This window comes from Macrobrachium nipponense, chromosome 47 (genome assembly GCF_015104395.2).
Source record: "Macrobrachium nipponense isolate FS-2020 chromosome 47, ASM1510439v2, whole genome shotgun sequence".
Lineage (NCBI taxonomy): Eukaryota > Metazoa > Arthropoda > Malacostraca > Decapoda > Palaemonidae > Macrobrachium > Macrobrachium nipponense.
The window spans coordinates 11,947,235-11,961,391 of NC_087222.1; the positions used below are offsets into that span (position 1 = coordinate 11,947,235).

Consider the following 14,157-nt stretch of genomic DNA (forward strand, 5'->3'; position numbering starts at 1 on the left):
ATCGGTCAAGCGGTGCGGATTTCTATGCCACAAAAAAACATATGAAGAAACATATAAACTTTCAGTTTTATATATAATATATCTCAACCCCCTCCCATTCCCTTTCATTCTAACCTGCCTTCTACTTCCCAACTCCCATCCCTTTCCTCCATATCATTCCTCTCCCCATCCCCAGCGCTCCCCCGCCCTTCCCCCTCTCCTCACTCCTATTTCCCTCACCCTATCCTTCCTTTTTCACTGCTCAGGCTATCAGTAAGGACTAGTTTGAGAAGTAGGATGTCATATACTTTGCTGAAAGGGAAGTACTGGGATGTGGGGGTAACGTGAAGGAACTTTTGATGTTCCTTTTCTCCAAGTTATAATTAAGAAAAAGCAAAAGTGCCAGGTAGATATTAACAAGCTTCAGGGAGGAGATAAAAACAAGACTGAGAGTCCTATGGACGCATCAAGCAAAGATCAAACATTGATAAGAGAGATAATTTGATCAAACCTCCCTCATCAAAGAGCTAGATTTTAAAGTGTGAGTTAAAGCATAATGCACGTTGACTCCAGTGGCATTCCTGAAAGTAATGCAGTTGTCTGTTGCAAAGAAAACACAAAACTTAATCATAGAAAAGGTCTTGTATATAAGACGTTGAAAACTTAAGTTTTGGGACATGACACGGGTAGCTTACGTCTTAATTTCCAGTTTAGAGTTACGGTGAGAGATTTTGAAAATCGAACCATTCTCGGTTTTATTGGAATCACCAGTAACCTCCCCCCAACCCACCATACCCCCCCCAAAAGGGCGGGGGAGGAATATACCACTAGGACACAATCGCGCGCACACACACGCCCACAAAGGGAGACAAAGCGAAAATGTATACATACACTCCGTCCTGCCTAAGCATTCTCCAATATCCAATAGATCTCTGTTCTGCTCCCAAGATCCTGAAGCAGTTAGGGAGCAGTTCTTCTCGAAGGAAACGATCCCTTCAGAACGCTCGGTCGAGGTCATATTATTTCACTCCTCTCCCTGGAAGCAGCCCCGCCTCGCTGGGAAGCCCTCTGGAGGACGTGGAAGTTTTTCTTATAAAGAAAAGGGGGGAGGGGGAGGGTTTCAAAAAAGGGAGGATGAAGGGAAGGATTTTAATTTATTTATCTTCTTTCGTTCGGGTCTTTATTTCACGAAATCAGACATTAACAGAAAATGTATTTAACTTCCTTTGTGCTTTTTAAGCCATAATACTACAAGATCATACCTTTAGCTCCTCATCTGTGTCTAATTTCCTACAAGTACCTATACTGAACAAAATTCCACGCAGCGTTTCGTCGCAGTTCCCATTACATTATTGCTTTCACTTATAAAGTTTTACCCTTTTTGCGACATAAATACGAAAATAATACCGTCACTTTTCTATTACCGGTTTGGCAGTTTCTTTTATCTTCTCTTCTAGAGCTTAATTAGGTAGATGATCGCTACCATAAGCATTTGTTATTCAACACCTGCATTGGCATTTCTCTTTGCGGCTTGAAGTTTCTTCAGAGCAATTATATTCCTATCAGATTTCTTTTATTTCCATTAATCGCCAATTCAAAAGCATAATAACTATATATAATATATATATATATATAATAATATTATATATATATATATATATATATATATATATATATATATATATATTGTATTTAAGGTTTACGTAGAATATTATGGTAAACTACCTATATTGAAAGATAGGTAGTTTACACATAGCATCAGAAGAAATTGGGTTGGCAGCCCTGACTTCAGACTAGTAATTCAGGTTATGTTTTGCTCCGTCCTTATTTCCATTTTTCAAAGGGATTTTTGACGAAGGGGAAAGTGCTGATATTGCTATAGGAAGCTTTAGTGCCTTGTGCATTTCGGAAACATGTGAAACTGGTGAATTGTGACAGTGATATGGTGCATTGTGGCTTTGTAGTTTAGACTTTTGAATTTAAAGCCATTCTGGGAAAGGGGCCCCCTGTCACCGGGTTCACGGTTGCCATGGTGACATCTCATGTTACCATGGCAACACAGTAGTACCAACAGAAATTGACTGATCATTCCCACTTTCTACGTCACTAAAAATGGGTGAGTTATTCAAACGCACTAATACCTTTGGTATTCTTTACCTTGGGCAAGAGAAAGCCAGTGTAGATGACACTCTTGAAATAATAAGAAACTCCAAGTACGTTTAGAAGAAGTTTATGGTGTGCAGCAAATTAGTCATAGTAAAATAGTTATCAAACTAGAAGATACTGCCAATAAAACATTCGAAAAAGTTGTGAAGGACTATAGTGAACGTATAATTTCTGTGGATGGAAGGAAAGTAAATGTTCAAATTATTAATCTGAGTAGTACTAAAACTGTTGTAACAGTAAAGAATGTCCCATTTGAAATGCAAAATACAACACTTTCAAATATTCTTGAAGAGTGTGGTCGGGTGTATAATGTACGATTTCAGAAATATACGTATGGAGATCTTGTAGGGAAAATGATGGGAAACAGGACTACATTGATGAAGCTTTAGAAACCAATTCCCTCCTCACTTATCTACAGAGGGATCTCAATGCTGTTTCAATACAAGGGGCAAATACGAACATGCATTAGATGTGGTATTGCAGGGCACATTGCAGCAGATTGCTGCATTAATTGGAAAGATAAAGTAAACATAGTAAATACTGATAACTTTCCTCCCTTAAACTCGAAACCCGTAAATTGTAAAAGAAGGAAACAAGGGAATGGTTGATGAAAACTACAGAAAAAGGTAATGGAAGTTGAAGTATATTTGGATGGACACGAAACTCAGATAGATCCTTCCTGAATGACTTTATTTTGAAGACTAACTTATAATGATATACAGTTTAAAAGAAGAACAGATAGTTAACAGGGTAGTTATGCTTAATGAGTAGTAAGTCTCTGTAAACACAAATATAACTTCTGGTAATAGGTAGTTATAAACATAAATACCCAACACCTTTTCCCCTCGGGAAAAAGAATGAAAGATTAAAGCAAATAAAATGATACAACAATCAATAATTAAATGGTGGCAGAGCTTTGAATAAATAATACAAAAACATACATAATACTATTAATCATTTTACATTCTAAAATAGTCAGGTGGTCTACTTTGTCTGGTAGACCTTCGAAGTTTTGGTAATTCAGATATCGATCTATCAGGTGAGTCATCATTTCCCGATATTTTTTCTGCAGCTGCCGCCTCCTTTTCTTCTACATTTGGGATTTCATTCTTCTCTGCACCTGCAACTGCATCGCCTAACTCTTCACGAGTATTTATGAACTCGTTTGGTAATGGCAGGTCTGGATAGCTGACCAACTCTGAAAAATCACGTGCTTAAAGTTCATTTTTGTTATCTTGAGAATCATTGGAGATCAGTCTCATTTGATCAATATGCCTCTTCCATATTAAGTTACCGTCCACTTGTACATTGTATGTGCATGGACCCAATTTAAGAACCGCAACTCCTCGAGTCCATATGCCCTTCTTGGTATTTTGACGATAATCCCGAACCAGTACCACGTCCCCTATATCGGGTTCCCTCATTGGTTTCTCGTTCTCTGAGGCTTTTCTTTCAATTCGCTGAGATGCATCTGGGTGTAGTAAATCAAGGCGAGTGCGTAACTGCCGACCCATGAGCTCTGCAGGCGTGCGCTTTGTTGTACAGTGAGGTATAGTTCAGTAAGTCAGTAGAAATTGACACAACTTGGTATTTAAAGATGTATTACACGATTGCAATGTTCTCATCGCCCTTTTCATTCCTTGTTTGAATGTTCTTACTGTATTTTCGGCATGCCCATTACTGCTTGGGTGATAAGCGGGTATCAGTATATGCTTTACACCATTTTGGGTATGAACTCTTTGAATTCCTCAGCCACAAACTGTCTTCCATTATCAGACATGAGCTCTACACAAACCCCATGCTGAGCAAATACCCGCCGCATGATCTCGCTGGTATTCATAGTTGTAACAGATTTCATTGGGTGTACTTCTGGCCATTTTGAATATGCGTCAATTATAATGAGGTACATTTGTCCCAGGAATGGTCCTGCGAAATCATCATGTACTCTTTTCCATGGACCAGAAGGCCATTTCCACGGATTACCCTCAGCACGAGACGGCATTGGCTGAGTAGCCTGACAAGCAGAGCACCCTTGCACAGTGTTCTCAATATCTTGATCGATATTCGGCCACCACACATGCAAGCGAGCTAATCCTTTCATCCTAACAATCCCCGGATGTCCACCATGTAGCTCTTCTAAGATTTGAATCCGATATCTCGACGGTATTACCACCCTGGTACCCCATAATAGATATCCCTCTTCAATTGAAAACTCACGCTGATGGCTATGGAAGGGTTTCAGTTCCTGTGCGATGTCCTCAGAGTCTGGCCATCCATTTCTTGTATAATATAAAGCTCTAGCTAGTACAGCATCATGCAAAGTTTCCCTTGCAACAGATTTCGCAGTTACAGGAAGAGAGTTCACTGGTGCATGTTAAATGCAGTTGCTTCTTGTGTCCAGTTTACAAGCTTATCTGATGCATCGGAGTCACAATCTGGTAAAGGCAACTGTGAGAGTGCATCAGCATTTCCATTGTCACTTGAACGATGTAATTCAATGTCATAATCATAAGCTGCTAACTGTATGGGCCAGCGTTGTATTCTTGCAGCTGCAAGGACTGGAATGCCCTTCCTGGGTCCCAGAATGTATGACAGTGGTTTGTTATCTGCGTTATGGTCAGCCATGAGCTCCATACAGGTTCAAAAAATTAAATTAAGAAAATTGATAATGGGTCTGGAAAGTCTGGAAGGGGCAGAGGCAACAACGGGAAAAGGACTCCAACAAAACTGCAAAATTATCTTAAAACTACTTTATTAACCTAAATTATTCACATATATACAAGTGGGTCAGGTTTGGTCCAAAATTAATTATATTACCAAAATAAATTAAATAGCAAGAGTCAATAACAGATGCAGCATAAATTAAGGTTTCTTTAATAAACATCATAATGAACAGTAAACATCTCAAATTGCAGTTAACACTTGTTAAATACTTTAGCTACATCAACAACAACAAAAAAATCACGACAGCATAAAGAAATGCACCAACAGCTTAAATAATATAATGGTACAACAACCTTCATACATTACACATGGAAACCTTTAAGCAGCATAAATACATATAATATGGAAATAGTTACGCAGCATGAATGCACACATTGAAATACTTTAACAGCATAAATAGCAATAGCTAAAGGGGTAACAATATAAATTAAGCAGCATTAATACCAGATTACTTGCACAAAATGACAAGGTAACAATACAACATTATCTGGAGAAATACATTTAACATAACCTCGTGCAGTACAAAAAACACCACGACAATCTACACAGAGATGTCAAGACCACGAAGGGTCCAAGAGGACAAACACCATTGAACTGCTGCACGATCATCAAAATACCCGCCCTATGACGGCCAACAGGAACATCTCCAAAAACACACAGATGATCACCAGAGTTAAGGCAACAGCAAGTCTGCTGTCAAACAGGAACAACACCGTTCCTCCGATGGACAAGGTTCAGCCATCAAAACCATCCTCAAACTGCAGAGGGACACATGTAGCGAAATACCTTCATTTCCACCATTCTCCAAGCTGCTATGCTGTCGAGATCCATACTCGCTGCTATCCCAAACCTGACTAAAGTTAATAACAATGCAAGGAGTAAAAGTCACCTTCAACAAGGAAATGATGAGAGAAAGATTGTTGTTCCCGACAATAACAAGCACTGAACCTTACATCTGTAATAAGGGTGAATTTACGACCATATAAATATTGATGAAACTTCCGTAGTCCAAAGATGATTGCCAAACCCTCACGCTCAATTTGGGAATAGTTACGTTCAGTGGGTGTTAACATTCTTGATGCATAAGCAATTGGTCTTTCTCTGTTACTGGTGATATGGGAAAGCACTGCTCCAAGTCCTTTGGGTGATGCATCTACTGCCAACGTCACAGGTTTACTCAAATCATAGTGCTCTAATACTCCTGTTTCAGTGGTCAGCATTTTTTTAATCTCCGAAAAAGCTCTTTCACACACTACAGACCAATGCCATTTTCTGTCCTTATGCAGTAATTCCGTGAGAGGCTCTGCGACGGATGAGAGATTTGGCACATAGCGACAGTAATGGTTTACCAGCCCCAGGAAGGATTGCATTTCAGACCTTGATTCTGGCCTTGGTGCCTCCGTGACTGCTGCAATGGCATCCTCCGTCATATGAATACCCTCTTCATCTACAATGAAACTCAAATATTTCAAGGAGGGCTCCATAAATTCACATTTCGACAAATTACATTTCAACCCATTGATGTGCAACCGCTCAAGTACCTTTTCAAGATTGTGTAAATGTTCAGCTTCAGTTCTCCCAGTAAGACTAATATGTTGCATCCACAAGGCACTCCTTGCAGAACTTTATCCATTAAAGACTGAAAAAGTTGTGGTGCTGCTGAGACACCATATGGTAAACGAGTATATTGGTACAAACCAAGTGGTTGTGAATCGTGACACATTTCCTAGATTCCTCATCTAATTCCACTTGCTGATAAGCTTGCGATAAATCTAACTTTGAGAAAGTTTTTCCACCGTTCAGTCGCTGGTATAGTTCATCTGGATTTGGCATTGGATGTTCAGGGTTTTCCACATAACGATTTATGGTGACCTTGAAATCACCACAGATCCTAATAGAACCATGTCTTTTGAAACGGGCACTATCGGTGCCGCCCACTCACTATAGTCAACTTTCTCAATAATTCCTTCCAATTCTAGTCTTTTAAGTTCTGCATTCACAGCATCCCTGATTGCATAAGGAACTGTCCTCGCTTTATAAAAGATTGGTTTTGCATCCTTTCTTACAAGAATATGAGCCTTTATATTCTTGGCTGTACCCAGTTCACCATCAAAGACATCACCATATTTCCTTAATAGTTCTTCTAACTTTGAGGTTTTCCGAATACCAGAATGCAGATGATTTACAGTTAACTTTTTCCAGTCAAACTTCGCAAAATGCAGCCAGTCCCTACCGAATAAGGCAGGTCCATTCCCCTGTACCACATACAATGCCACTTCCTCCACTGTGTCCATGAACTTCCATAGTTACGTAGCATATCCCGACGACTTCTATTTTTTCTCCTGTCATGGTTTTCAGCACAATATCGCTGGATTGAAGTACTGTATTTTTCAGATGTTTAGCATAGAACTCTTTACTTATCAGTGACACAGAAGCTCCCGTGTCCAATTCCATATAAATTGGTATCCCATTTAATTTAACTTTCACTATAATCTCTGGAACCTTATTGTGTCTTGCTTTCATTTTCTTAACACAGTATTTCAATGTATGCACCAATTCATCCTGTAGTTTGCACTCTGTAGTTTCTTCTTCCGAGCCGCTGGTCTCCTCCTCTGCCATGTTGACCGTCGATCGTTTCCTTCCTTGTCTCCCGTATTTCCAATTTCGATTGACTGTGGTGTGATTTTCCATTCGGCACATTCTACGAAGGTGTCCTTTTTTATGACACCCATTACACTCAGTATCCTTATGGAAACAAACATCAGCCTTATGGTTTGTCTTCCCGCAATGGTAACACTCAAGGAGAGAAGCTTTCGGCCCAACAACTTTTTTTACCTCCTGAGTTTAACCCTGAATCTTCGTGACGTTTTCATCAGCCATTTCCTGACTTAGAGCAATCGAAAATGCTTTCTTTAAGTCAAGCTCCTGTTCACTTAATAGTTTCCTCTGTGCTGAGCGGTTGGCCAATCCAATAACAAACAAGTCTCTTAAAACTTCCTCTTGAAAAGCAACAAACTGACATGTTTCCGCCAATTTCCGTTGCTCCGTTGCATAATCAGTGATGGATTCTCCTGGACGTTGTTTCCTATTGTAAAACTTGAAACGTTCAGCTATCAGGATGGGTTTTGGGTGGAGGTGATTTTTCAAAACCTCAGTAAGTTCTCGATAAGTCCTTGATGAGGGCTTATTAGGGGCAAGCAATGTTTTCAGAAGTCCATATGTAGGAGCGCCGACGGCGCTCAAGAAAACTGCCCGTTTCTTATCTTCCTCTGTTATGTCATTTGCTAAGCAGAACTGATCAAACCTTTCGACATAATCTTCAAAGTCCTCGGATTTGTCATATGCTGCTATATTACCCAAATGCGCCATCCTTAATTTTCCCTTTCGTGAGTGAGTTCCTCGTCGCCATTGAAGTATATTTGAATGGACACGAAACTCAGATAGATCCTTCCTGAATGACTTTATTTTTAAGACTAACTTATAATGATTTACAGTTTAAAAGAAGACAAGATAGTTAACAGGGTAGTTATGCTTAATGAGTAGTAAGTCTCTGTAAACACAAATATAACCTCTGGTAATAGGTAGTTATAAACATGAATACCTAACAGAAGTGATAATACATCCAACGAAGAAAACAGTATTAATAATTGTGAATTACTGCTAGAAAATAATGAAAAGGGAAATGACAACATAGCTGATGATAAGATAATAAGGTTGCAACCTAGTATAAGTGAAATGGAAGAATATACCGCAGTGGACGACGACCAAACGTATAATACTGATAATGTAGTATTAAAAGGAAGCTACTATGAAGAGGGAATAGTGAAGAGTATAACTACTGTTGAAGTGCATATGTATGGGGACGCGGAAAAAGAGATGGCATCCGTAATGGATATGGGAGAAGAGGACTGCGAGAAGGACACGGTCCAAGAGGAGGGTTTGAATCCAATTCAGATCTCGAGTGCCGAAAATACTACCGCTACCAAGGAGAGATTAAATTTAGAAGAGGGAATTCCTTCCGATTCTGAATGCATGGATGATAGTGATGGTACAGAATCAGACGATTCTGAGCTGCCCTGTAACCAGGAAGAATGGAAAGTGGTACAAACGAAAAAAAACTTAGTTCTAAGTCGTAATGCTATAGCAGTAGCAAAAACGTAAAAATTGAATGCAAAAAAGAGAAAAATAGAAATACCAGTGCCTGAAACATAAGGAACAAACCCCAAAATAGCTAGTTAATAGACATTTATTACCCTTAAACAATCATTTTCATTTGTATTGGAACTCTTAACATTAATGGTCTTTCAGATGTAAACAAACAGATGAATTTGAATACTTTTCTTATCTATCATAATATTGATATCATTTTGTTACAAGAACATAGTATAAAGACTTGAGCAATATTACTTATTTATTGAATTATTTTGACGTTGTTCTGAATCTGAACATAAATATTAAAGGACGAAGTGCAATAATGATAAATAAGAAACTAAATGCTAAAATAATAAGCATTTATAAACATGCTAGCTCTAGAGTCTAGACTAAGTATGATTAGAATAAACATTCAAGGAGAAGAGATTAATATTATGTGTATTTATGCACCCTCTGGGGCGAATTGTCAGGGTGAAAGAGAAGAATTTTTTTGAGGAAGTTCTGCTCCCTCTTATGCAAAACAATGTAACTGTTGGAGCTGATTGGAATTGTATTAAAAGTAATAAGGATTCTTCTGAACCAAAAACTTCAAATTTTTCAAATACGTTAAAACAAATTGTCAGTGGAATATTAAAAAACAGTAGCAGTATCATTTTCTGATCACTCTTGTATTTTATGTGATGTTAAATTAGATAATGTGTTACAATTTGGGAAATCATATTGGAAACCTAACGTTTCTCTCCTTGAGGTTTCGGGAGTTAAGGAGGATTTTAAAGACCATTGGATAAAATGGAAAAGAGAGAGATGTAATTATGATTCCATGCTTGAATGGTGGGAAAAACTAGTAAAGGTTAAAGATAAGGAATTTTATAGTAAAGTGGGTTGTATGAAAAAGAAAATGAGATATTATAATAGGTTGAATATTCTTGAAAATAGACTAAGGTCTTTACATGAAACTGCTTACCAGACAGGGAACCCTGATATGGAAGAAATAAAGAGAATAAAAAAATAGAATCCAAACAATTAGGGATGAACTGAACGAAGGTATTAAGATAAGAACAAGATTAAAAGACATACAGTGTGGCGAGAAAATATCAAAATACTTAATTGGTAAACAACGAGAAAGGCAAGTTAAGAAAATTATGACTTGTGTGAGGGATAAGTGGGGAACAGAATTACGGTCCTTTCCAGCCATTCAAACGTCTTGTAAGCAGTTTTACTCAGATTTGTACTCTTGTGATATAGGAGATCAAGATATGCAAAAAAAACTTTTAAAATATATAGAATGATGATGGTGATAGAGAATTAATAGAACAGGAGTTTGATAAGAAAGAAATATTTCGTATAATGAAAAAATTTGCAAACAGTCGAACTCCAGGTATTGATAGGCTCCCAGCTGAATTTTTTATAGCGAACAGGGATATCATAGACGATGATTTTACTGAATTAGTAAATTCTATATTAAGAATTATGAAATTAGGGGGTTCGCAATATAAGGGTATAATTACACTTATAAAGAAGGATGGTGATGAGAAAGACTTGAAAAATTGGAGGCCAATTTCCCTACTTTGTGTAGACTATAGGATCATTGCGAAATGACTTTATAGCTGAAAGAATGAAATTAGTAATGGGGAAAATTATTAATGAAGGTCAATACTGTTCAGTTCCCGGGAGAAGCATTGTACAACGTAACATGCTTATAAGGGATATTATGTATTATGTTAATGAGAATGATAAGGAGGCAGCATTATTGGTACAAAGCATTTGATATGATAAATACAAAATTTCTGCTAAAAATAATGAGTAAAATCGGATTTGGGGAAAATTACGTTGGTTGGATAAAAATGTTGTACGAAAATGCTGAGAGCGCATTTTGTATAAATAACTTCATTGGTGAATTTTTCGCAGTATCCAGATCGGTAAGACAAGGGTGCCCTTTGAGCATGATGTTGTATGCCTTGTACCAGGAACCTTTTTATGCAGCCTTAAACGCAAACAACTCTGTTACACCACTATTCCTGCCTGGGGGCTTTACGATCAAAGCCATTGGTTATGCAGACGACACGAATATCATCATTTGCTCTGATAATAGTTTATTAGAAATCGATAGAATAGTTGGAGAATTTGAAAAGGCAACTGGAAGCTAAATTAATAGAAATGGAAAATCTAGAATTTATAGCATGGGGAAATGGAAATTTAAGAATGTATGGCCTAATTTTTCATTGCAACAATTATCAGCTTACGCTACAACAAAACTGGAATAAGGTGATAAATGCATTAGAGTGTCAAAGTAAATTGCTCTTCGGCAGAAAATTAACAATCTTTCAAAGGTCTGCTTATATCAATACCTGTTTATTAGCAAAACTTTGGTATGTTGGCCACATGTATCCTTTAAGCTATAGTTACGGGAACTTGATTGAGAAGATATGTTTCAAGTATTTATGGAATGGTAGATATGAACCCGTGAAAAGAACTACTGTGTATAGGAAAAAGAGGGAAGGAGGTTTGAATATGTTTAACTGTGTAACCAAAGCCTTTGCATTATTAATCAACTCTTTTCTGAAAACTTATATAGGTAGTAAGGGTGTGCAATATTTGTTAATACATTATACTTCCCTAAGATTGGTGAACTTGATACCCAGCGAAGTAAGTGAGGGTTTAGTGGGTAACCATCCAAGTCCTTACTTTAGTATTATTTTGGATGGAGTAGATACATGTATCGATTGTCCTATGTTTCCAATAATTCCCAATAAGATTTTATACCATTTTTTACTGATAAAAGTACCTATTACAGGAAATTAATATGGGTAAATTTTCATGAGAGTAAATTTATAAGTGTTTTTGATAAAGATCTAATATATAAGTATCTACATGATGTATTAATGACAAAACAAAGATTGTACACGTTTACCCTGTCTGGAAACCTTTTATGCGATCATTGTAATATGATAGAAAGTGCAATTCATTTGTTTTATTTTTGTAAGAGAAGCAGACCTGTATTTGATTGGTTCTTAAGTAGAATTGAGGCTATTTGTGGTTTTAAGCCTAAAAATAACATCAGGTTTTTATATTTTTATATAAATTGTAAGATCTTCGAGTCAAGAATATATGTATTTTATTCCTGTGTTCTTATATTACAACTATGTGGTCATGCAGAAACAAAAATTTATTGCCTGATAATATAAAGGACCGTGTAAGAATGAAGTGCATGTAATACAAAGAAGATATAAAATTAATTTTTGATAATGCTCATAAGATTACGAAAACCTTTGGGAAATTCTTGGAAGAATTTAATTTATTATAGAACGGTCATTTATATTTAGTAGAATCAAATCATGCTAATTTCATCGTAAAGAATTATTATAAATATTGTATGTAGATTATTAAATAATAAAAAAATAGATTATCACTGAGTTATGCACATATCATTGTATAATATAGCTTTCTATCACATTCGTAATAGATCTGTTGTAGAGAATATAGTTATTATTTATAATCGTTTATTATCTCTCTCTTCGTTTTAGGTTAATACCTAAGGTTAGAACAAGAGAGAGACCCAGGTTCACGGTGCTTTTTCCAAAAATGCCTATCCCTGAGAGACGATGTTTGCCTAAAGGTAAATCTATTGGCTTCCTGTCGTATTGATGTGTGCTGTTTTTGAAAGGTGTAAGATATACTCCATATACCTAGACCTTGAGTTAAAGAAGCGTTTATCGATTTGTGTATTACAAATTCATAATATAATTGTGTGAGTGTATGCATACATACATACACTATAGTAGATTCACATCAACTGTCCATTTGATGTCTAGGCCAGTCCCTTACAACGCACCTGATTGGCTGTTGATAAGCTAGTCACAGGGCTGGAAACTCTCCTCAGTCACTCTCGAGAGTTCACATAGGCAGGATGTATGTTCCACCTCTCCTGAGGGATACTTTTGAATTACGTATCTCTAAAAGAGAGGTGGAACATACATCCTGATTATGCGAACTCTCTCGAGAGACTGAGAGTGAGTTTCCAGGTCTGTGTTGGCTTATCAACAGCAGCCAATCAGGAACGTCGTAAGGGACGGGCCTAGACATCGAATGCACGGTTGAGGTGAAACTACGATAGTAGTTCTTCTGTGTCATAGCCTCTTGATCCCACAGACCTTCAGTTTTCCTTAAATTTCTATAAAGTTTTCACATACACATTTGTAGGTTTCCTGGATATTGTTACATGAATATCTGGTGATTTCCAGTGGAATTGAATTTTGTTTCCTATTTTCTTCTCCTTTCCATAAAACAATTCTGAAAAAATTTTCCATTTATCATGAGAATCTGGTCATCGCATGTCTTGCCTTTCATTGTTCTGCATTGTGGCTGTTAGTTGCCCACATATTTATAATTGATTTAAAGGATTAATTTTCTGTATCACGGCTTGTTTCCTGTATAGAGTTTTTCGCAGGTTCTCTTACTTCTGTTCAAACATGGCTGTCAACTTGTTTTGGTTTTTCCTATTTCAGTTTCTGATTCTTTTAAGAGAAAACCATTTCGCCCCAGCGATAGTATTGTGTTAGTTTCCACTTTTAAGTCGAACGATGCAGACATAACATTTTGTGTCATTCATTTTAGCCAGGTGTCTGATCCATGAATATTGGATAAATACCTTTGGTCCAGTCACCCCCCTTGTGTAGTTTGAAACTGTAAAGAAGTTTTATTCTGTTCTGTTCAGAATATAGTATATTTTCCTTTTGATGAACCGAGATTTAATGGATTTACTTTGTTTTCGTGGATAAAAGCAAACGATTTTGACTCTCTCTCTCTCTCTCTCTCTCTCTCTCTCTCTCTCTCTCTCTCTCTCTCTCTCTACACGGCATTGTGCCTTTTAATCATCATTATCATTATCACCGTTTTCACATCCCTTTTAGTCAGACGTGAGAAATTGAAGAATGAGTCCCCTTCGCTCTTTTTGGCATTGGACACCTGTCTGAAACACTAAATCTGGTCCAGGAATTCACCTGTATCCTTCGTCTAAGATATCTTTAGCTTTCCTTCAGGAATCAAGAGGATCACTCTCAAGGATTCCAAAACACATAACATACTTAGCAAGGCTCTCTCTCTGTCTCTCTCTCTCTCTCTCTCTCTCTCTCTCCT

The 14,157-nt window shown here is 37.3% G+C and overlaps 2 protein-coding genes across 2 annotated transcripts in view; one reads left to right on the forward strand and one right to left on the reverse strand.

Annotated features, from left to right (window-relative positions):
• Window positions 1–14,157, forward strand: part of LOC135204712 (zinc finger protein OZF-like) — a 489,243-nt gene that overhangs the window by 373,892 nt on the left and 101,194 nt on the right. The gene's annotated exons all lie outside the window — the stretch shown is intronic.
• LOC135204526 (uncharacterized) lies at window positions 3,105–3,659 on the reverse strand. The gene is made up of 2 exons (XM_064234691.1): window positions 3,440–3,659; window positions 3,105–3,343 (listed from the first exon to the last, which is right to left on the reverse strand). The coding sequence occupies exons 1-2, from the start codon at window positions 3,657–3,659 to the stop codon at window positions 3,105–3,107; spliced, it is 459 nt and encodes a 152-aa protein (XP_064090761.1).